The 20,140-nt window shown below is 31.8% G+C and overlaps 4 protein-coding genes across 7 annotated transcripts; 3 read left to right on the forward strand and 1 right to left on the reverse strand.

Annotated features, from left to right (window-relative positions):
* Positions 1 to 137: 137 nt before the first annotated feature.
* LOC115240253 (SAP30-binding protein-like) lies at positions 138 to 4,831 on the forward strand. Of its 2 annotated transcripts, XR_003884755.1 has the most exons (3): positions 138 to 292; positions 863 to 989; positions 1,063 to 1,204. XR_003884755.1 is itself a non-coding variant. In XM_029815302.1 (2 exons), exon 2 carries the CDS (start codon positions 1,049 to 1,051, stop codon positions 2,234 to 2,236), a length of 1,188 nt encoding a protein of 395 aa, XP_029671162.1. In that variant the 5' UTR covers positions 138 to 292; positions 863 to 1,048; the 3' UTR covers positions 2,237 to 4,831. The 2 variants fall into 2 exon arrangements, 1 of the variants encoding a protein (XP_029671162.1); XM_029815302.1 differs by having other exon boundaries at positions 863 to 4,831.
* Positions 4,832 to 5,342: 511 nt separating this feature from the next.
* LOC115240194 (actin-binding protein IPP-like) lies at positions 5,343 to 12,142 on the forward strand. 2 transcript variants are annotated; one of them, XM_029815177.1, is made up of 7 exons: positions 5,343 to 5,412; positions 6,047 to 6,575; positions 7,037 to 7,202; positions 7,587 to 7,933; positions 8,263 to 8,609; positions 8,907 to 9,127; positions 9,202 to 12,142. In XM_029815177.1, the coding sequence occupies exons 1-7, from the start codon at positions 5,343 to 5,345 to the stop codon at positions 9,436 to 9,438; spliced, it is 1,917 nt and encodes a 638-aa protein (XP_029671037.1). In that variant the 3' UTR covers positions 9,439 to 12,142. The 2 variants fall into 2 exon arrangements, with proteins under 2 accessions (XP_029671037.1, XP_029671038.1); XM_029815178.1 differs by lacking the exon at positions 5,343 to 5,412 and adding an exon at positions 5,481 to 5,967 and having other exon boundaries at positions 9,202 to 9,438.
* Positions 12,143 to 12,323: 181 nt separating this feature from the next.
* Positions 12,324 to 17,234, reverse strand: LOC115240195 (U3 small nucleolar RNA-associated protein 6 homolog). The gene is made up of 9 exons (XM_029815179.1): positions 16,979 to 17,234; positions 16,730 to 16,856; positions 15,948 to 16,088; positions 15,687 to 15,877; positions 15,372 to 15,611; positions 14,917 to 15,259; positions 14,470 to 14,643; positions 14,214 to 14,388; positions 12,324 to 13,341 (listed from the first exon to the last, which is right to left on the reverse strand). Exons 1-9 carry the CDS (start codon positions 17,068 to 17,070, stop codon positions 13,010 to 13,012), a joined length of 1,815 nt encoding a protein of 604 aa, XP_029671039.1. The 5' UTR covers positions 17,071 to 17,234; the 3' UTR covers positions 12,324 to 13,009.
* A 153-nt stretch (positions 17,235 to 17,387) lies between these two features.
* Positions 17,388 to 19,721, forward strand: LOC115240196 (zinc finger CCHC domain-containing protein 9-like). 2 transcript variants are annotated; one of them, XM_029815180.1, is made up of 3 exons: positions 17,388 to 17,516; positions 17,800 to 18,570; positions 18,995 to 19,721. In XM_029815180.1, exons 2-3 carry the CDS (start codon positions 17,811 to 17,813, stop codon positions 19,498 to 19,500), a joined length of 1,266 nt encoding a protein of 421 aa, XP_029671040.1. In that variant the 5' UTR covers positions 17,388 to 17,516; positions 17,800 to 17,810; the 3' UTR covers positions 19,501 to 19,721. The 2 variants fall into 2 exon arrangements, with proteins under 2 accessions (XP_029671040.1, XP_029671041.1); XM_029815181.1 differs by having other exon boundaries at positions 17,426 to 17,670.
* The last annotated feature ends 419 nt before the right edge of the window (positions 19,722 to 20,140 follow it).

The raw sequence follows: 20,140 nt of genomic DNA on the forward strand, positions 1-20,140 counted from the left end.
ATCTAGGGTTTCAAAAGCTTCTTGCAGTAGTGGCCAATCAGTACGTCTGTCAGAGCTTGCGACAAATGAAATAAAGAAATTGCTCTATATGTATTATTATATTTATGGACATAACGAACGCAAAGTATCTTGGGAACTTTGAGAGGAACGCGCCGATGGTTGCCGATGATGGAATAAAATTTTGCACTCTTTATTGAATATTTATTTACAATTATATTAAGAATTGATTGTGTAATGTGCAAACAAACTGATTTAAATTGTACGCGGTATTCCTGGACGTTGAAAGTTTAAGGTCAGTGGAAAAAATTTCTCGTCGCTAGCAATACAATTATCGTGATCTGGTTAGATTCTAACCTACATTTTGTTTGTCAGTTTGACCTCAAATAGACAGATCAGATGATCTCTACCTAATTTTGCTTCTCTGTTAATGTTGTTACTATTTATTTATTGGTTTTTATAACTATTGATTGTATTGCAACCGACATGAGAAATTTTGGACAAAATTTTAATGAGTAAATATTTGTATAGAGATTCAGTTCATATTCATGCCAGAGAATTGTGGAAAAGAAAAGAAGGTATAATGGATACAAATTTGCCCATTAAAAGCAATATAATAATAATCTGAGTTTAAATAGATTTTCTATCTATCTTCGAAAATGTAATATTATAAGATATTGTTGAATACGCGTTTCATATAATTTTTCAGTATATACGCAACAAAAATATAAATAAACAAAATAGATAATTTAATTTTGCCAGTACATTTATATCATTTAATATATAAAGACATTAATCTTGTGAATGTAATATAATATAATATATTATAATGATAAATATGTATGTATGTGTAATTTAATTTCAGGTTCGTACTAAAAGCGACCAAAGCTCAACGCGCCCATCGGGCCCATAAAAGCCTTCCTGTCCCCGCGCCTCTAAAGCCCTCACGTGGCACAGTTGGGCGCTGGGCCAGGCTGTGCAACGCTAGACCGGTGAGTTCCCACACAAAATATTGCTTGGTAGCACGGCGGGCACTCAAAACCAACTAACCATGTCTGTACAAAGTGTTGCTCTGGCATCTCTCTACGCCACCTATACCGACTCGGAGGGCGAGGACGGGGTGGAAGACGAGCGCCTGCAGGAGGAGAATTCGAACACTCCCCAGGGGGCCGCCCCGCATAATGCCCAAGTCGGTCGTCAGCCCCAGGCCCGATCTGGCACCAGTCCCATATCTGGAGGCCGTTCAGCCTCGCACAGTCCCGTCGTCGGCAAGTCTGCCGGTAGTAGCGACTTGCCGGGCGCGGCTACGAAGGTGCAACGATTGGTCTCTTATTTTGACGACACGGTAGTCTCCGAGGACGATGAGGGGGCGGCTGTTGCTGCGTTGCCGCCGCCGTCGCCGTCGCCGCCGGTACCGGCACCGTCCTTAATGACGGCGAGCGCGACAATCGCTGCGACGGTCGCGGAAGGTCGCCCCGAGGAGAACGGTCTCCCGGTTGCAACCGCCACTGGTACTACTGTCGCCGCCACTGCCGTCACCGCCATCGGCGGCGGCGGCGGCGGCGCTGAGCGTCGGTCGCCTTCCTCGCGTTCCGGAGAATTGCTTTCAGATAATAACGGGGAGACCAAGGACCCTTACGGTGTGACGATACCACCGGAACCCTCGGGTCAATGTCCCGCCGAACTGCAGGACAAGATTGCGAAACTATATCGGAAAATGGAGAGTGATGGGCTAGACATGAACACATTGATCCAGCAGCGCAAGGAGTTCCGGAATCCATCCATTTACGAGAAACTTATTCAGTTTTGTAGCATCAACGAGTTGGGCACCAACTATCCGCCGGATAGGTTTGATCCGTTCAAATGGAGCAAGGATTCGTACTACGAGGAACTCGCCAAGGTGCAGAAAACAGAGATGGACAAACTCGAGAAAGCGCGCAAAGAGAAAACGAAGATTGAGATCGTATCCGGCACTGCAAAACGGCCAAACAGCTCCACCGGCAGTGGCGCCGAGGAATCGCTAAGAACCGACGACGCTAAGAAACGAAAAAGTAAGTGGGACCAAGTGGCGTCCGGCGGTGTTGCTGCCGCCGCTGCTGTCGCAGCTGCTGCCGCTGCCGCCGCGACAGCCAAGCCCACAGTGCTCCTTGCACAACCTACTTTGACGACCCTCGCGTCGTCCGGCACCAAACCAACCATTATATCGGCCTTTGGCTCGTTGCCGAAAAAGAGATTATAACATATCGTGTAAATGTGTATGCTGTGTAAATAATATTCATTAAAAGAGAAACATCATCCTCTTCTCGTTATGAGGAAAGGATCACGCGATCCTGTACGCTTCTGAAGACTTAAATCCTTGGGTGGTTGTCAAATTCTTTTTTGGAACTGCATTTTGGAATTGGTATCTATAGATGAATTTTAAATAACATCAGTTATCTACAGTTTATCTATAGATCAGATCTTACAATTCTTTTAGTTTTGAATTCTTAAATTCATGGATTCTTAAATTTCTGTATTCTTGGATTCACTTTTTGAATTTTCAGGTTTTTAATTTGTAATGTATTACAAAAACATGGTAGCAAAAGAAAATCGAGTCAAATTAATTCTCGGTATTGTTAAATTGTTAAACAAGAGTTTGACTCTTTTGAAACTGAGAACTTAGGAGAAATATTAAAATGTAAACACGTGTAATTAAAAGTTTAAAGAATCCAAAATTGTTAAGAATAATTAAAGATTTCAGTATCTAAAAAAGTTCATAAAACTGAAAGAAAACTTAAATATCCTTGGAATATTAGAAATTCAAAAATGTAAAAATCCAAGACTCGATCAAGAAAATCCAGCCAACTAGTGACCTAAAAGGATTTAAGAATCTACAGATTTATTTGATGAAAATCCATTTGCAAAATAAACATACTGTAAATAATATTGACTGTAAACATTATTTTCTGTTTGCAATAAAATTAAGTTTGTCATATATCGAACTGAATGAGAAAGAAAATATTCTGGAAATTTATATTCTCGAAAAAGAATTTTTTAACTTTTGTATTTTTAAATCCTTGTAAGTCGAGATATATATCTACTTATATCTAAATTCTTGTATTACGAGGAGTGTATGAGATTTATCTTAGACTTGAGCATTTACAAAAATAAAGTTATAGGAATCAAAAAGTTAAAAAAAGGAGCAGTAGGTCTAAGAAAGGAAGTACACAATTTGTGAATCTATAAATTTGAGAATTCAAAGATCTAAAAACGTAGCTACTGATATATTTAAGAACAAAAAACAACCGTAAATTAAAGCGTAAATATATTATAAATAATACTCCAATTAAAAATATGATCCATTATACAGCAGATATATACAGAGAAGAAGAATTGGAGTTTTGTGAACTTAGATCCTTTGATTGTCAGAGCTCTTTAGAAATTTCTCTTACGATTAGTATGTAGAGTATTTGGAGAAAACATAGAATAATTTTAATGAGTCAAAATCATAAGATGTTCAAGGATCTAGAAAATTATGTATGAAAATTCACAGATATAAAAATTAAAGGACTTAGAAATGATGTGAGTGCAAACAAAACTTATAGAATGCAAATCCAAGAATTTAGATATTATTAAAAGAAATATATTCGAATATTGCAATAGGATAATAATGATTTTAGAATTTTGAAACATTAATAATTGTGTATGTGTGATGTGTGTGTGTGTGGAACATACAATAATTTCATGAATAATGACTGAATGCAGTGTAATTTAAAGATTTGTGTGTGAATATTTAAACATATATTAATATATATGTGTTATTGAGTTTAAGAATTCAAGGATTTAAAAATTTTTTTGATTGGAAATTTTTTTTCGAGTAAATATCCAGAATTAAAACAGGTAAAAATTTAAAAATAAACGTGAGAATCCAAAAGCATAAAACTAAAAATTGACATGCTAACTTTATATATCTATAAGACAAATTAAGTCACAATTGCGTTTAGAGGTGTCAATTTTGCCAACTTAACATAAATTCCAAAGAAATTATGTTAGAAACTTTTACGGTTGTTAAATTTTGTTTAAATTCCTTTCTGTGGATTCTTGCTTCGTAGCATTTTTAAATTTTTGACTTTACATCTACAATTATATAACTAGTACCTATTTTCTATTACACATGTATTTATAACAAACAATGTGCAAACCAAACTTAATCAATATTTCTCAATTAAGATATGTATATTAGTTAAGAAAAAAGTATTGAAAAAGAAAGGAATTACATTGTTATTATCTTTTTTAATAAGAAAAATTGATGGAGCTACACTACTAACAATTGCGTTTTTCTTTTCTTTTTCAAAAAGAGAAAATATAATGTTTAAACATTATATTAGATTGATCAAAAAATTTATTTTTTTTTACATTACATTATAATAAAAAAAAAGTAAAACAACTTTTCTGATCAATCTAATGTGTGTAATTGTTACTGAACGTATAAATTATGAGTGTCAGGCATCAGTTGCAGTCACATTTAGATATAATATTTATCAAGCAAAACCACATTCTGACAGAAACACCTGTAATTAAATATTAAATCTCAGCATGTCAGACAAATGAGGGATTCGCGTATGTTAATGACTGCAAATCAATGTATAAAACATATGCTGCAAATTAGTAAGGATTCATTTTTATATTTAAAAAAAAAAGTAACGAAAAAAGTCTTTCACAGAAAAGCTCCTTGTATATACACGCTCATGTGTCAATAGAGAGTATGGAATATACAATACATAAATCTGTATTACATTGTGTGTTCTTTTTCTCTTATATTGATTAATAGTTTAATACAGGATGTTTTTCTCAATATGGATTTTCAGATTTCAAATGCTTTTGCGTGTGGAAAAATAGAAATTCTTATTCAAATTTACCACTACACCCACCTCATGAAATTCCACAATGCATTACTAATGTAGTTATGTTCCTTTTATTTATTTATTTTTTTCTTTTTTTTTTTCTTTATTCTTTATTTATAATATTCCTTGTTCGAATCGACAAATTTCGAATTGATTTCTTTTTAATAAAAATGTACGGATATCTAAACATTTATATAGTTATAAACATAGACTATAATTAACATAGAGACATTTTGAAAAATTTTTCTACGAATTCGACAGGGATTTCCTCGCTTCATCGATGCCATTACTGTCTTAGCTTGCAGCTGATTTTACGTACTTATAGGTTATTTGACGTGTGTCAAATTTCTCTTGTGAAAAATACTTGTCTCGATTAAACGGACGCCGTTTCCGAGGAAGGATCTGTTCGCGTACGAATTAAAAATATCGATCGTTAAATTTGTTAAAAATGTGGTGGTAGTGATGCGACTAAAAGGGAAAAATAACACAAAGTCCTTTAACAGCGTCTACAGAGTATTTTCTCGTTTATGTCGTGAGTATTTCGTAAGCCTTCAATAATTAAATCATCGAGTCGAATTATTTATTGGAAAAAATTTATCAATGCCAGCAAAATTATAAAATATCTCTCTCTGTTATTTTTTTTATTCAGTGCAAGTTTGAAAGTCTTAAAAAATTCAAAGTTTTTGGAGTCCTTGATTCTTTTAACAAGAATTTGATATATTCAAAAATTGCAATTACAACAGTTGCATTTTTAATAAGTCCTTGCCATTAGATTTACGTTTTTCTAATTTATTGTTTGCATCTTTATTCAGAAATATATGTTCAATGTACTTTCTTATAAATTATAATATATTCAGCATACATTTACTCTTTCTTATTTCATTAAGATAAAAATCATCCCTTCCATTGGAAGGAAATAGAGCATAAAATTTATGAACCAAAAAAATAAATTATTATATTTCTTTATTAATTCCAGCATTAATACAGATTTCTAAATTTGTATCCAAATCTTTAATTCTTATGATTGTCATTATTCTATGTATTAATGATAAATCTTTAGATTCTTGTGTTGTAACATTATATCAAAGTAAGCTTATTGAAACATTTTTTTAAAATAATGTTATCACTACAAATTAATATCATTTTTATCATCACACCTCTTATAGGATCTGTGGATAAAGGACAACTTGATGGTTTCATGGCGGATGGCATGGCGCCGACTTTGAAAAACGGCCACAACTCCAATATAGGTTTTACTAGCCAGCAGTCAGTGAAGCAATCATCCGAAGTATCCACTGTTGTTTACGCAGTGGGTCATTATCCTCCAAAGCTCTTACGCAATCTCAATGCACAGAGGCTGAAGAACAAATTCAGCGATGTGGGACTGGTGGCAGGTGATAGAATCATCAGAGCACATAGATCAGTCCTGGCTGCCGGTAGCGCCTACTTCAATGCCATGTTTACCGTTGGCCTGGTCGAGGAGCAGCAGGAACTCGTGGAGATTCACTCCATCTCCCCTCATATTCTCTCCCAGCTGGTAGACTTTATTTATAGTGGAAATGTGGATATTACTCAGGATAATGTACAGGAGCTATTTGCTGCCGCTGATATGTTAGAATTAGATGATGTAGTAACTGGTTGTATCAACTATCTCAAACAGCAACTACATTATTCTAATGCTCTTGGGATTTACAGGTGAGGTTATAAATAAGATCAACAAATTCAAAAGACAGAGAAAAAGAAGATTCGAGTCAATTATAGATAATAATGCAATAAAAATCTTTATAGAGGAAATTAAAAAAAAAATTTGTTTTGTTTAGAAATATGTTTCGATTTTTATTCAGAGCATGAGATGTATAAATTAAATGTTAGCTATTGTTTAAATTACTCAAAGTAAAAATATAGTTCATGAATAAATTGATAAATTAATTATAAGTAATTAATTTAAATTACAATGGCACATTCAACAATTTATGTAACACAAATCTAACTAAAAAAACGAGAGAAAAAAATATTTGTTTCCTTTTTGAATTTTCTAAATTATTAGACATCTTTTGATATTTTTGAAATCAATGGTATTTATGCAAAAATAATGAAATACTCTTTCGAAGATATAAAGATTGCATAATAATATTTATCAATGTTGTTGATCACAGATTTGCAGAAGCGCATAACAGACTGGATCTTTTGGAGACTGCCCTACGCTTTATAGAAGTCAATTTTCCTCAAGTCTGTCAGGAGGAAGAATTTCTGGATCTGCCCAAGGAACATCTTGTTCAGTTTCTTAGTAGTGATTACATCCACATTGATACTGAATGTCAGGTTTGTTATTCCATGGTTTTTAAGTTAATTTGAATGCATTCTGTATAACTATATAATTTTGCGAATTCAAAGAATTAAACAAGATATCCAGAGATATCTAGAAAGACTAGCGATATAAAAGCGAATTATTTCGAAAGAAATTGTTTTTCATTTTCTTTGCATGTCTATTGTATGTATTTAAAAGCTTTTTTTGTTAGAGAGAACGTTAAATAATCCTGGCATTAAAGCTTCTGTTTCTAACTCTTGTCATATTGATTTATGACGTCAGAAGCGAGAAAGGTGAATCTCTTTCTTTGCGAGATATGTCGAGATAAATTAGTTTTCTCTCTCTCTCTCGCGCGTGTGTGTGTGCGTGTGTGTAATACATTTATCTCTTTACATTAGGTCTTCCAAGCCGCATACAATTGGATCGTTCACGACATCCCCGCGCGGAGGTGCTACGTATTCGAGATCCTCGGCCACATACGCTTGCGATTGTGTTCATTAGCAAGACTAGAGCGTATTATCTTAGAGTGCAAGGATGCGAGTCTTATCGTCGCGCTACGATCTATACAGAAGGATTTAGTCTCGAATAAAGGTTGCCTGGTGCCTCTTCATGCCCAGCCTCGGGTCTGCGCTAGGAAAAACATCCTGGTGATTGGCGGATCCAAGCGGGAACACTCCGCGGACAGCTGGGGTAGAACCGCTGAGAGTACTTACGAAACTATCGAGAAATACGACATATTCACTGGGTATATGATGACATTTTATTTCTTCTCTCCTCTCGCAGTTTTTAATAGTAAAGTGAAAATAGTAGTAGTGAAAAAACAAAATTCAGTACTTTAATTTTTTCTTTAGCAAATAAATTTTTGCTACATGTTTCTTTTATTCCATTCTATCCTTTACTTGCACATATCTTAATGTTTTGTATAAAAGATTTTATTTCTTTCTTATTGATAAATGGATGTAAAAATTTCTCCTTTTATTAAATAAGAATAGAATCCAAGTATGTGAGGCGCGCGCGCGTACACACATACACATACACACACACAATCTCACTCTCTCATTAAAATTTCTTTAGAGAATGGAGCGAAGTGGCTCCGATTAGCATAGGACGCATTCTTCCTGGAGTGGCTCTGCTGGACGGCAAAGTGTACGTTGTCGGCGGTGAGTTGGAATCTTGCATAATAGCTAATTGCGAGTGTTATGATCCTCGCGACAACGTGTGGACTCCGATCGCTTGTATGGAGGAGCCTAGATGCGACTTCGGTCTTTGTGCCTTGGACAATTGCTTGTACGCTTTCGGCGGATGGGTAGGCGAAGACATTGGCGGCGCCATCGAGATATACGATCCGATTACCAATATGTGGACTCTCGATGGTTATCTCCCGGAGCCACGATTCAGTATGGGCGTCGTCGCGTACGAAGGTAATACTTCCGTTTCTAAAATCCAATAGCATCCTGTCCTTATATCTCGATTATATATCGCCTGACAATTAAATTTGTAAATATATCTGTTTTTCAACTTATGTTGCATTTTAGTCCAATAATATCAAATGAACAAATTGTTTATTTAATAAGATGATTGTTTATTTAGTAAAGTATTTCTTCATTGTATTGTGAAAGTGTCGAGTAATGTCTTAAAAGACAGAATACAGTCACACCTTTTTTCTTTAAATTCTGAAAAAAAGATATATCACATTCTAATTTACAAATTTTTTGTAGGATTAATCTATATCGTTGGTGGCTGTACTCATAATAGCCGACATCGTCAGGACGTGATGAGTTACAATCCCGTGACCAGAGAATGGAATTACTTGGCGCCGATGCTCACACCACGTTCACAAATGGGGATCACGATCCTCGACGGATATATGTACGTTGTCGGTGGTACGAGTAAGAATCAGGAAGTTTTAACATCGGTCGAAAGATACTCATTTGAAAAGGTAAACTTCCTCTCTTTAAATCTCTTTGGTTTTTCGTCAATTTTTACACTCGTTTTAATACTACGATGTTTTAGAACAAATGGAGCGCCGTCGCCCCCATGAGTATGGGCAGATCTTATCCGGCTGTCGCGGCGGCCGACAGCCGACTCTACGTCATAGGTGGCGATCAATCGCAGGAGATCAACTTCTATCGCACGCAGATCACGATCTCGACCGTCGAGTGCTACGATCCTCACACGAACAAATGGCACGAGTGCGCCTCTTTACCGTCAAGCAGAGGCGAAGCGACAGCGATCGTCGCGCCTTTTTGATTGACGTTTCGCATGAGTTTTGTTCGACATGCTGAGTTTGTATCTTCTTACTTTTTCCATTTTTTTAACACTTCTTTTTCTCTCGATATCTGCAATTCTCTGTGTTATCCATCTTTACATGGAGAGCATTGTATCCGTTAGATAGGTAATGGGTCTCGTGTTCGCTAAAAGGAATTGTAGTTTTATTAATTCCTAAATACAGTAGAACTTTCTTAAATTTGGCTTCGTTAATTTTGGCATCTCTTCGCATGTACTTTTATGAACCCTAGTTTATTAATTTGTATACGCAACTGAATTCACGTAAATGCACAGCGATTGGCCAGCTATGGAGAAAACATTCGTTAATTTTCGTTTTTCAAAAATTTTCCACGTCTACCGCCCTAGAGGGTCAAAATTAACGAGATTATATTGTAATCTGTGGATACATACATTTTTTAAAAATAGTTATTATGTATATTTTTTTTAGATTTATATTCTGAAGTTCATTTTAGACGATCTGTAATTCATGATAAGATACAAGATAGAAATCTATTTATGATTTTATGTGCTGCATATCCTAATATGTGTATGTATTCTGATATGGATTTCGTACATGTGTATATATTTCACTTCTTCAAATATTTTTTATGTTATATGATACATAGAATTATATAAATAGAGATCCGTCCCGTGAATTTCGTCACGAATTATAAATCGTCTAAAGTAGTCTAAAGTAGGCTGAAAAAGATAATTGTTTCTCATAGATATATCACGATCATTTACTGGTACATAATATAAGGAACCTAGAATTCAAGAATTTAATAAATCTAAATTTTAATGTATCTAGGATTTAAAAAAGAGCCAGGATCTAAGAAATTCAATATATAAAAATTTACTTTTATAATTTAAAGACTTTCGATTTTAAAGGATTCAAATGTCTTTGATTTCACATAGCCGAGATGTAAATGTAAAGTCTAAATCATAGGTTTTCAAAAATTTTTTTATCCGAATCATGTGATTTAAAAGGATTTACAATTTAAGACAGCGAGTCTAAAACATAATCGAAATTTCAAGAAACTTAAAATCTTTAGTAAAAATTATCCAGATTATGGAAAATTAAAAAAAAAAGTGTAATTATTTATTATTTTATTGCGTAATACATGCAAATGATTTAAATGAAATAATCATGATTGGAAACTATAGAAAGATTGAATCTAAAATCTTTTTTTTATTATTTATTATTTTTGTAATCAGATGTGCAAATGGATTTGAAAATAACAAAGATGTCAAAGATAAAGTATATAAAGATAACATACAGTATAATGGAAAGATATATTCAAATACTTTTATTAATTAAGAAATTAATCACAATGTGCGTTAGGAAGGACTGAGACTCTTTATATAATATAGCCACATACCAAAGTTATTGTAATTTTTAATCGCATTGCTAAAAGTTAACAGGCTGTTAAACTTTATACGTGTAAGAAACTATAAGATATTTATCTTATGAGTATGTAAGGGTCTAAAAGTATAAGAATCTTCAAAAATTCAGAAATCGAAGGATTTTACGATCATTAAATTCGAATACACAAATATCTAAAAATCATAAAATCCAATAACGGATTAAAAATGTAAAATTTAAAAATCTAACGAATCTTTCTTGCAGACATTATAAACTATTGTTTTAAAATATTAAAGTTGAAAGCCCAAGAGAAAAGTAATTTAGAAGCTATAGATATTTTGATTCGAATCTAAATAAGGAAACGTAAGAATATACGAATAAAAATGTATATTTCAATCATTCAAAAGTTCTTAGAACTTCTAATCCTTGTCATTACGAAATTTTGTATTCAAAGATCCAAATTTCAGATAAATATCTTACTGTAATAAAGTAACGATGTTTCTAATTAGCGCGCGCAGAACTGCGCGCCCAATGTTTTGTAAAATTTAAGGCCACGTTTTATATAAAATTAATCTAAGAATCGAAGAGAATATATCATCGCCGATGGTCTTTGTAATTAGTTGTTGATGTAACAATTCAATTTGCCATTATTCGAAATATGGTATTTGGTGCTGGACGAATATATAACCGTGCGGAACAACATTCGGTTATTTTCAAATTTTTGACACGGGATAAATATGAATGAGATGATGTTGAACAATTAATTCACTATTAATTTCTAGTTGCTTCAATAAATAACTTCTTAAATTTATCTCAATTTTCTTTTTTCATTGTAAGATAAAAAAGATGAAATGTAGTTGCATATAACTCTTTTATATTCTTCTTTAAGTGCTTTCGCGATTGATAAAAGATAGACATTATAATTGGATTAAGAAATACTTCGAACTTTTTTTTCTTTTCAAGTATCTTTAATCTGTACTCTAGATTATTTGATACCAAACTTCAAAACAATCAATACAGTTCAAAATGATCACATGACCAATTCTTATATCTTAAATATCTATTCTCTATCAAGATTATATGATATGTACGATATATGTATATATAAATATATAAAGTTATTTTATTAAATTTATTTATATATTTCTAAATTAATTAGGAACTTTCGAGACAACATTGAAACAACAGGCATCTCTAGCATGTTTATCCTCCTTAAGTAAAAGTCATTAAAATGAAGCTAGAGAAGAGATACGAGATGATAAATATACAATAAAACAACAATTGATGTATATTTGTAACCAATCAATAAAAATTGCTGAAACCGTTCATATTTTTCCCCCTTGTTTAGAAGAGACTGAATTTCAATTAATCATTTTTTATAATAAAAAATTCGATTTGTCTATATATACAATATTCTTTCTATATAAAATATTTTTGATATTTTTTTATTCATATTTTCTATAATTAATATAATATAATTTTTTAAACAAAACATAAGAAAATAATTATTCATAACACAATCTCTTTTTATTTAACGACATTCATCTCGTTCTTTGTAATAATATTAATCATAATGTTGTTGGTAAGTAATATTCATCAATAAAAGTACAATTTTATTTTCAGGAATTAAATTATTTAGCAATAAAAGATTTTTTAAACAATTGATAAATAAAAATATGAGCACATAAAAAAATATATGGTTTACCATTTTGGAGAATATCCAGAGTCCCTACCAAAATTCTACATATTTTTTTTTACTGCCAATCAATATTCATCATAGAACAAATGTAAGATCATTCTTAAGATTAACTAATTATTACATTTCTGGCAACATATCTTTATTATTTGTAGAAAAAAACATCTTTTCGTAATCTACAAAATAAATCCCAATAAATTATATTATTATGTTTCGTTTATATATTCTGTTCCAATAGGGACAAAGGAACCAGAAGGATAAAAGTAGTGTATAAAATGTATATCAAATAAATATACTTTCATTAAGATATGATGTGAGACCGGTATATTAAACATTTGCCTAGGCCTAAATGATATTATGACACGAACTTGATATCAAATCGTTAATTAGAAATAATGCAAGCCAGTGCAGATATAATTTTGGTAATATGCTACATATTACAAGTACATGGTATATATGTATGTGATATATCTATAGTACACGCTAACATCTTATCATTTTATGGAATCGGGTTTAGCAATAATCAAACTATAATCTGCAATAAAGGAATACGTTAAATTGCGATCCAACATCTTAACTGCTCTCTCGTATATGTCCCCGACTTTTTTCGGATCCCCGTGCTTCATCTCGAAGTTAATATAATCCATCCAGACAGACGTATTGTTCGTTCCGAAATGTTGCGTCGTCACTTCGTAAGGACGCCGTGCGTGCTTTAGCGAAACTTTCGGCTGTATGTATTCCAGTGTCGCCATTTTCTTATGGAATTCCAATGAATTGGGAGGTTGCAGGAGAAGCTTTTCGTATTCCTCGCGAGCTGCACGGATGCCTGGAATAAAAATATCGAGCAAAAATATAAATATCACAAAAGAAACTTATGTTATAATAAATATATTAATACATTAGAATCTTTTGTAATATTTTTGAAAATTCTTCGATAACAAAGGCAAAGTAAAACAAAAAAAAATGTAAGATTATAATGGTATTAATTTGATTTAATAATACCTTTCGTTAGGACAAGCCACTCGAGCCATATGGGCCTGATGTCTCTGGCGATTAACGGATGCACCTTCAAAGCCGCTCGAAAACTCTCTTCAGCCTCTTTTGAGCTTCTTATTTGACTGTGTAAAATCCGCATTCTCCACAAAGGTAATGCTTTCTCGTTTAAAATTTCCGTCATCTAATAATTTTATCATGACAAGCGATAAAACATCTTTTAAGTATCGGCAAGATTGTTTAATCATTCACAATATTTAATTACCTTGGGAAATATAGAGTCCACTTCTTTCTCTTGGCCAGATTGCAACAAATGACTGATTCGCGCGTGCCAAAGACCAACGCTGCTTGGTATAGTATCAGTCGCTCCGCGCAGCACTTCATAAAACTTTTTCCGCGCGCTCTCGTCACGCTCCTTATCGGCACTCAACATCTTGATCTACAAAACGACATAATTACTTTTATCTTGATAAAAGTATTTTGATTTGAAGAGTTGTAAAAGAGCTTCTAACATCACAGATATCATTGAAAATAGATGAATCACACAGACGAGAATGAATATTATTTTAAAGGAAGTAACAAATTAATTTAGAAATAATAAAGTTGTAGTTGAGTTTAGCCAAGTTATATAAAAATTATTAACGATAAATTATATATAATTATATCATGTAAGATTATAATGGTATTAATTTGATTTAATAATACCTTTCGTTAGGACAAGCCACTCGAGCCATATGGGCCTGATGTCTCTGGCGATTAACGGATGCACCTTCAAAGCCGCTCGAAAACTCTCTTCAGCCTCTTTTGAGCTTCTTATTTGACTGTGTAAAATCCGCATTCTCCACAAAGGTAATGCTTTCTCGTTTAAAATTTCCGTCATCTAATAATTTTATCATGACAAGCGATAAAACATCTTTTAAGTATCGGCAAGATTGTTTAATCATTCACAATATTTAATTACCTTGGGAAATATAGAGTCCACTTCTTTCTCTTGGCCAGATTGCAACAAATGACTGATTCGCGCGTGCCAAAGACCAACGCTGCTTGGTATAGTATCAGTCGCTCCGCGCAGCACTTCATAAAACTTTTTCCGCGCGCTCTCGTCACGCTCCTTATCGGCACTCAACATCTTGATCTACAAAACGACATAATTACTTTTATCTTGATAAAAGTATTTTGATTTGAAGAGTTGTAAAAGAGCTTCTAACATCACAGATATCATTGAAAATAGATGAATCACACAGACGAGAATGAATATTATTTTAAAGGAAGTAACAAATTAATTTAGAAATAATAAAGTTGTAGTTGAGTTTAGCCAAGTTATATAAAAATTATTAACGATAAATTATATATAATTATATCAGACACTATAAAAAATATAAACGCCGAAGTATCTTTGAACACATACCCAATGTAAATAATATTTTTCCCTTAACTTTTTCGCCTTATGAGCTTGCATCAGAGCAGTTTTCAAGAGTTTTCTCTTGAAATTTCGCAATGATTGCACATCATCATTGATTTCCAATAAACATTCTATGTATAATGACCACATCTCTTCGGTTCTGATTTTCTTTACAGCAGTTTGGTAAACCTTGTTGCAAGACGTGATGCGATCTCTCAGGGAAGTTTGTTCGGAATTTTCAATTTCCATTGGTGTGTCATTAAGATCTGGCTGGATTAGACCTTGTAGTTCACGATGTGCCATTGTATCCCACATTAAAGGTTCATGGGCATATTCCCGAATCATATCGCTACAATTATAGATTAATTATGTTTAGCATTTTGATCATCATGCAAATTGGGACATATGTTTATCTCATTCTATTTGATAAAAGTTTATAATATTAACATGTGTACACATACCAAATAATTTTCTTTTGCAATTTCTCTGTGCCATTGTATTCCTTTGCAATGTTAAGCAACTCTATTATAAATTTAATATTCTTCATGCGCTCGAAAGCCTGTTGATATACAAAGTATGCAATTTTCAGTGAGGATGGTATCTCATTATCATTCTCCATTGTCAGTGCCAAATTATCTTCTTGATTCTCGGTGTTTTCAATGTTATTAGAGGCTATAGCTAAGTGATTTTCCAGTTCCAGTCTAAAATACAAGCACATTTTGTAATTAATAAATCACAAAAGAAATTCCTGACGTATACATTTTTAAGATACTTACTTAAAAGCTTCAATGTACAGCAATTGAGAATCAGAATGAATTTGTAAGCCCCTAAGAAGATACTGCCGAGCATTTTGTTTATTTTTGTTTTCTTCCAATTCCCAACGTGCTGCTATGAGCCAGCATTTTGGTTTATCTCTGTGCATTTGCATCATCCTACTTAATATCTGATTGATATTACTGTAAGAATGCTAAGCAATGTTTATGTTAAGTTATATAAATATAGCAAAACAGGAAAAATCTATTTATTTTGTTACTTACCACATGCTTACAAAATTTCATATAAGCAACCCAAAATCTAATATCGCTTGGGAATTTAGATATTGTATCTTTGTACAAATTATTCATTTTATTAGTTATAGCAAAATCAATGTCTGACTTTTTTTGGGTAATACCGTATTTCTAAAACAGATGTACCAATATTTATAAAATTTATGCATGTTAATTGTAATATATATAAATTATACAATACGATTTATATAACATATAACAAAATCTACAAAGTTCTAAATAGTCAATTATTTATAATCATTATCCAAATAAAATATTCTGCTTCTAGAATATATTACATAATATTCAGAAACATTGAATTAGATATTATTCTAATTATAAATCTAAAAAACGGTTTATTCGAAAGTGTTTAAAAATACAGCATAAATGTTTTAACATATTGACGTGTTATATTACAAAATCTATATAAAATATTCATAAATATTTAAATAATCTCTTCTCTTGAGTTACATCTCTGAATATCAGATTTGAGTAATATATAATTTTTTCTAGCTCAACATTCAATTAATAAGAAATTTAAAAATTATACATATACACAATCTTTTTTCAAAATCGATTATTAAACTTGAAGAAACAGAAGTCAGGCTGTGTCTTAAGACAAACTTTATCTAAGTTCTTCTGTTCAATCCTTATTTTAAATATGATATCATTAATGTCAAATTATTAAAGCACATGATTGATTTCCCAAGATTGATTTTAGATGAGTTTCTTGGTGAAAACATGCTTAAATACAATAAAACTCAACTACTTACATCTCTACGTTGTTTAATCAATTTTAGAAGATCCATTTCATATTGTATGTAACGAAGATAATCCTCCTTACACCTTGTGTGTCGTTGAATCTTATGTTCATATTCTTTGAGTTTCTTAGCAATATTTCTGAAATACAATCGTTAACTTGATGATTGTGATATTCGTAGAAAAAATACACACTCATATAACTTTATCTATTTCAACTGAAAACAGAGGCTAAATGCTAAAACCCCACAAAAAAGACTCACCGAATTTCATTCTTGTCAAAAAGTTTGATCCTTTCCATTTGCTCCAATTCAGGTATCATATCCTGACATCGTTTTTCTACAAATTCTGCCATTTTTCTCGAATTTCTATTTTCTTCGTATTAACGAGTTTATTTTTATCAGAAGAAAACTTTTATCAAGAGGAAATACAAATTTCAAGTATGAAATTCACAAATCGAACATGTGATGCATTTATAGCATCATAAGATATGAGGGCATGAAGCATAAGACTACATGAGATTAGCCACTGATAGATTTTCAGCAAGAAATATATATATGATACAATGTCATATCTTGATTGGCTGCTATTGCTAGAAACTTTCGAAACACTAGAAATGCCCTCCACTAGCCAATCGGTACGTCCGACGAATCTGTCGTATATCTTTTTTTTTGTCTAAGGAAACCGCTCTATTCTTGATATATCTATGGTTATAGCCACTTTGCTTTTTTTAACCTCTAATTTCAATCTACAGATCTATACACGTGAAAGTATCCTTCGTGGGCGTTGATGAATATTTCGGTGAGAGTCGAAAATATAATTAATATTTAAGAAATTTTTCAAAGCTCAAATCCAGCGCATCTAGGAAAATTAAAAATTTTTCAGTTTAATAATGTAAGAATTTAAAAGTGTCGAAATAATCAGAAGTTAACAAAAAAATATTAAAACTAAAGACGTATGTACGACTGCAAAGAATCAATATATAAGCTTAAAAATCAAAGAAGAAATTAAAAAAATTAACAAATATTTTTTTCAGTAAGTTTATATAAATATAAAGTTCTTAATAAATTTATTTTTTTTGTAGTGTTTGAGAAAATGACCAGATATGCAAGAGCAAGAGGATCTAAAGCATCAAATGAAAAGTTGCCGAATGAGGCCACACCATGGCATATAATGAAACAGCAAGTAGAAGAAAACGTAAATAAAAAACAGTTGGAGAAAAAGAAATCGGCAAAAGAATTATTAAAGGATCAAAATGATACACTTGACAATAATACTAATAAAAACATTAATCACAATTGGGCAGAATTTGATGATAATGAATCTAAATCTGATGTAAAAGAACAAAAGAAGTCAAAATCAAAGAAAAATTGCATGAATTTCACAGAAAACTCTAAAAATGATATTCCATCCAACAGTAATAATACAAAAACAGAAGACACAATTGAAACAATAAATAGTAGATCAGATAAATGTTCTAACGAAATGAAACCAGACATTAATAATTCATATTTATCATCTAGTGAAAAAGAATCAAGAATTTTAGAAAAAGATGATAAGAATTCAAATTCTTTTATATTAAGTAAACGACAGAAACGAAATCGAAAGAGAAAATTGGAAACATCTAATGATAAGTCTAAAAACTTTAAAAAAGATACATCAGATAAAAGTGGTAAAGTAGAAGAAAAGAAAATTAAAGAAAGAGGAGAATACAAAAGAAGAAAACCAAATGCTGGCATTACAAAAATGATAATTAATGGTGTGGAAGTTGAAATTGTCATGTATGATGGATTTCCTGTAAAGAAGGAAGATGCAGAACGATTGATAGAACTTAAACAAACATTGATACTAAAGGGTAAGTATACACACATTGCATTAAATATTATGAATTTAAGTTTTGATGCTAAGAACTAATAAAAAAGTGCATTAAAGTATACATATTTAAGAATTTATATAAAATTCAAAAAAATTGTTAAAAAAAAAATTGATGAGAAATGACAGACATCTTTATATGTTATTATCTTTATATGCTATTATCATTGGTTTTAAACCATATAATACAAAGATGTCACATGGATCAATTACTTCAATTTTTCTTTAGTAATTTTTATCAGACTTTTTATGCGAGAAAACACAAAGAAAACTAATTTAAGGATCTAAATAAATCTCAAAGAATTTGAATTTAATAAATAAGCTTTCTACAATATGCTATTATTTCTATTATTAAACAATAATGTATATAATAAGTATAAAATAGAATAATATCTTATTACTCTTAGGCATACCAAAATCTGAAGTGGATATGGCGATGAAGCTGGAGAGACGCAGGGCCGAGAAAGCTTTGGCGCGCGTTAAGAAACAAGTTTGCTTCAACTGTCGCAAGTCTGGGCACAATCTGTCGGATTGTCCTGAGCTTGGCCGCGATGAGGCTTGTACTGGCATCTGCTTCAAATGTGGCTCGACAGAACATACTCATTTCGAATGCAAAGTCAACAAGGATTCTACCTATAGATACGCTAAATGTTTCATCTGTCGCGAGCAGGGACACATTGCTGTGGAATGCCCTGATAATCCAAAAGGTATTTATCCCCATGGTGGTGGCTGCAAAATTTGTGGAGCCGTGACACACTTAAAGAAAGATTGTCCTGACTTGATAAAGGGCAAAGAAGAGAGTACCATTACGGTAGAGAAGATAAGCGATTCCGCTATAGAATCTTTGCAAGAAAATGTAAAAAAGAATACCGAGGGTAATAAATTGCCAAAAAATAAGATTATCAAATTTTAGGTATATATTGTATGATATCTTTATAACATATAATATATACACACAAACTTATAATTTTCTTATCTTTTATTATCAATAAAAATATATTAGATTTTTAATTAATTTTGATCTTCAATAAGTCTTCAATCTTATTATCACATTATTTCATGTGCACTAAAGTCTGAAATTCTTTATATTGAAAACAATACTTGTAAATAAAATGTAGTGTAATATGTAAATATGTAATGTGTGTGTATATTTTTTTTATAATATAACAAATTATCATATATATTGCTACACATGTAATTTTATATATATATATAGATCTGGGACACCCTGTATATAATATATGTATAATGTTACACTCTTCATTATAATATAAAACGTTATAATAGAATATATTTTTTAGGAATATTTGAAACATTTATAATAAATGACATAATAATGAAACAGAAAATATATATCAATATATTTTTAAGTATTTGTTTCTCTTGAAATACGATTGTAGGGTTGAAATCGCTTAAATAATATTCAAGGAACAGGATAAAATGTGTAGCTTTGCATAGGACTATCGATTAATAATCAGTAGTATAAATCGATCTGTATAAATGCTGCAAATTTGAAAAAAGCGGTTCGTCCACTTATACCATATCTCATCCCT

This window comes from Formica exsecta, unplaced genomic scaffold (genome assembly GCF_003651465.1).
Source record: "Formica exsecta isolate Colony F162 unplaced genomic scaffold, ASM365146v1 scaffold421, whole genome shotgun sequence".
Taxonomy (NCBI): domain Eukaryota; kingdom Metazoa; phylum Arthropoda; class Insecta; order Hymenoptera; family Formicidae; genus Formica; species Formica exsecta.

Bases quoted from the DNA above. Each gene is read 5' to 3' on its own strand.
- LOC115240253 (XM_029815302.1), top strand. From the start codon at position 1,049: ATGTCTGTACAAAGTGTTGCTCTGGCATCTCTCTACGCCACCTATACC.
- LOC115240194 (XM_029815177.1), top strand. From the start codon at position 5,343: ATGCGACTAAAAGGGAAAAATAACACAAAGTCCTTTAACAGCGTCTAC. The intron at 7,203-7,586 runs GTTTGTTATTCC...TCTTTACATTAG, and splicing joins ACATTGATACTGAATGTCAG to GTCTTCCAAGCCGCATACAA. The intron at 8,610-8,906 runs GTAATACTTCCG...AATTTTTTGTAG, and splicing joins GGGCGTCGTCGCGTACGAAG to GATTAATCTATATCGTTGGT.
- LOC115240195 (XM_029815179.1), bottom strand. From the start codon at position 17,070: ATGGCAGAATTTGTAGAAAAACGATGTCAGGATATGATACCTGAATTG. The intron at 15,878-15,947 runs GTAAGTAACAAA...AACATTGCTTAG, and splicing joins TGAAATTTTGTAAGCATGTG to CATTCTTACAGTAATATCAA. The intron at 15,612-15,686 runs GTAAGTATCTTA...CTTGTATTTTAG, and splicing joins CTGTACATTGAAGCTTTTAA to ACTGGAACTGGAAAATCACT.
- LOC115240196 (XM_029815180.1), top strand. From the start codon at position 17,811: ATGACCAGATATGCAAGAGCAAGAGGATCTAAAGCATCAAATGAAAAG. The intron at 18,571-18,994 runs GTAAGTATACAC...TATTACTCTTAG, and splicing joins ACAAACATTGATACTAAAGG to GCATACCAAAATCTGAAGTG.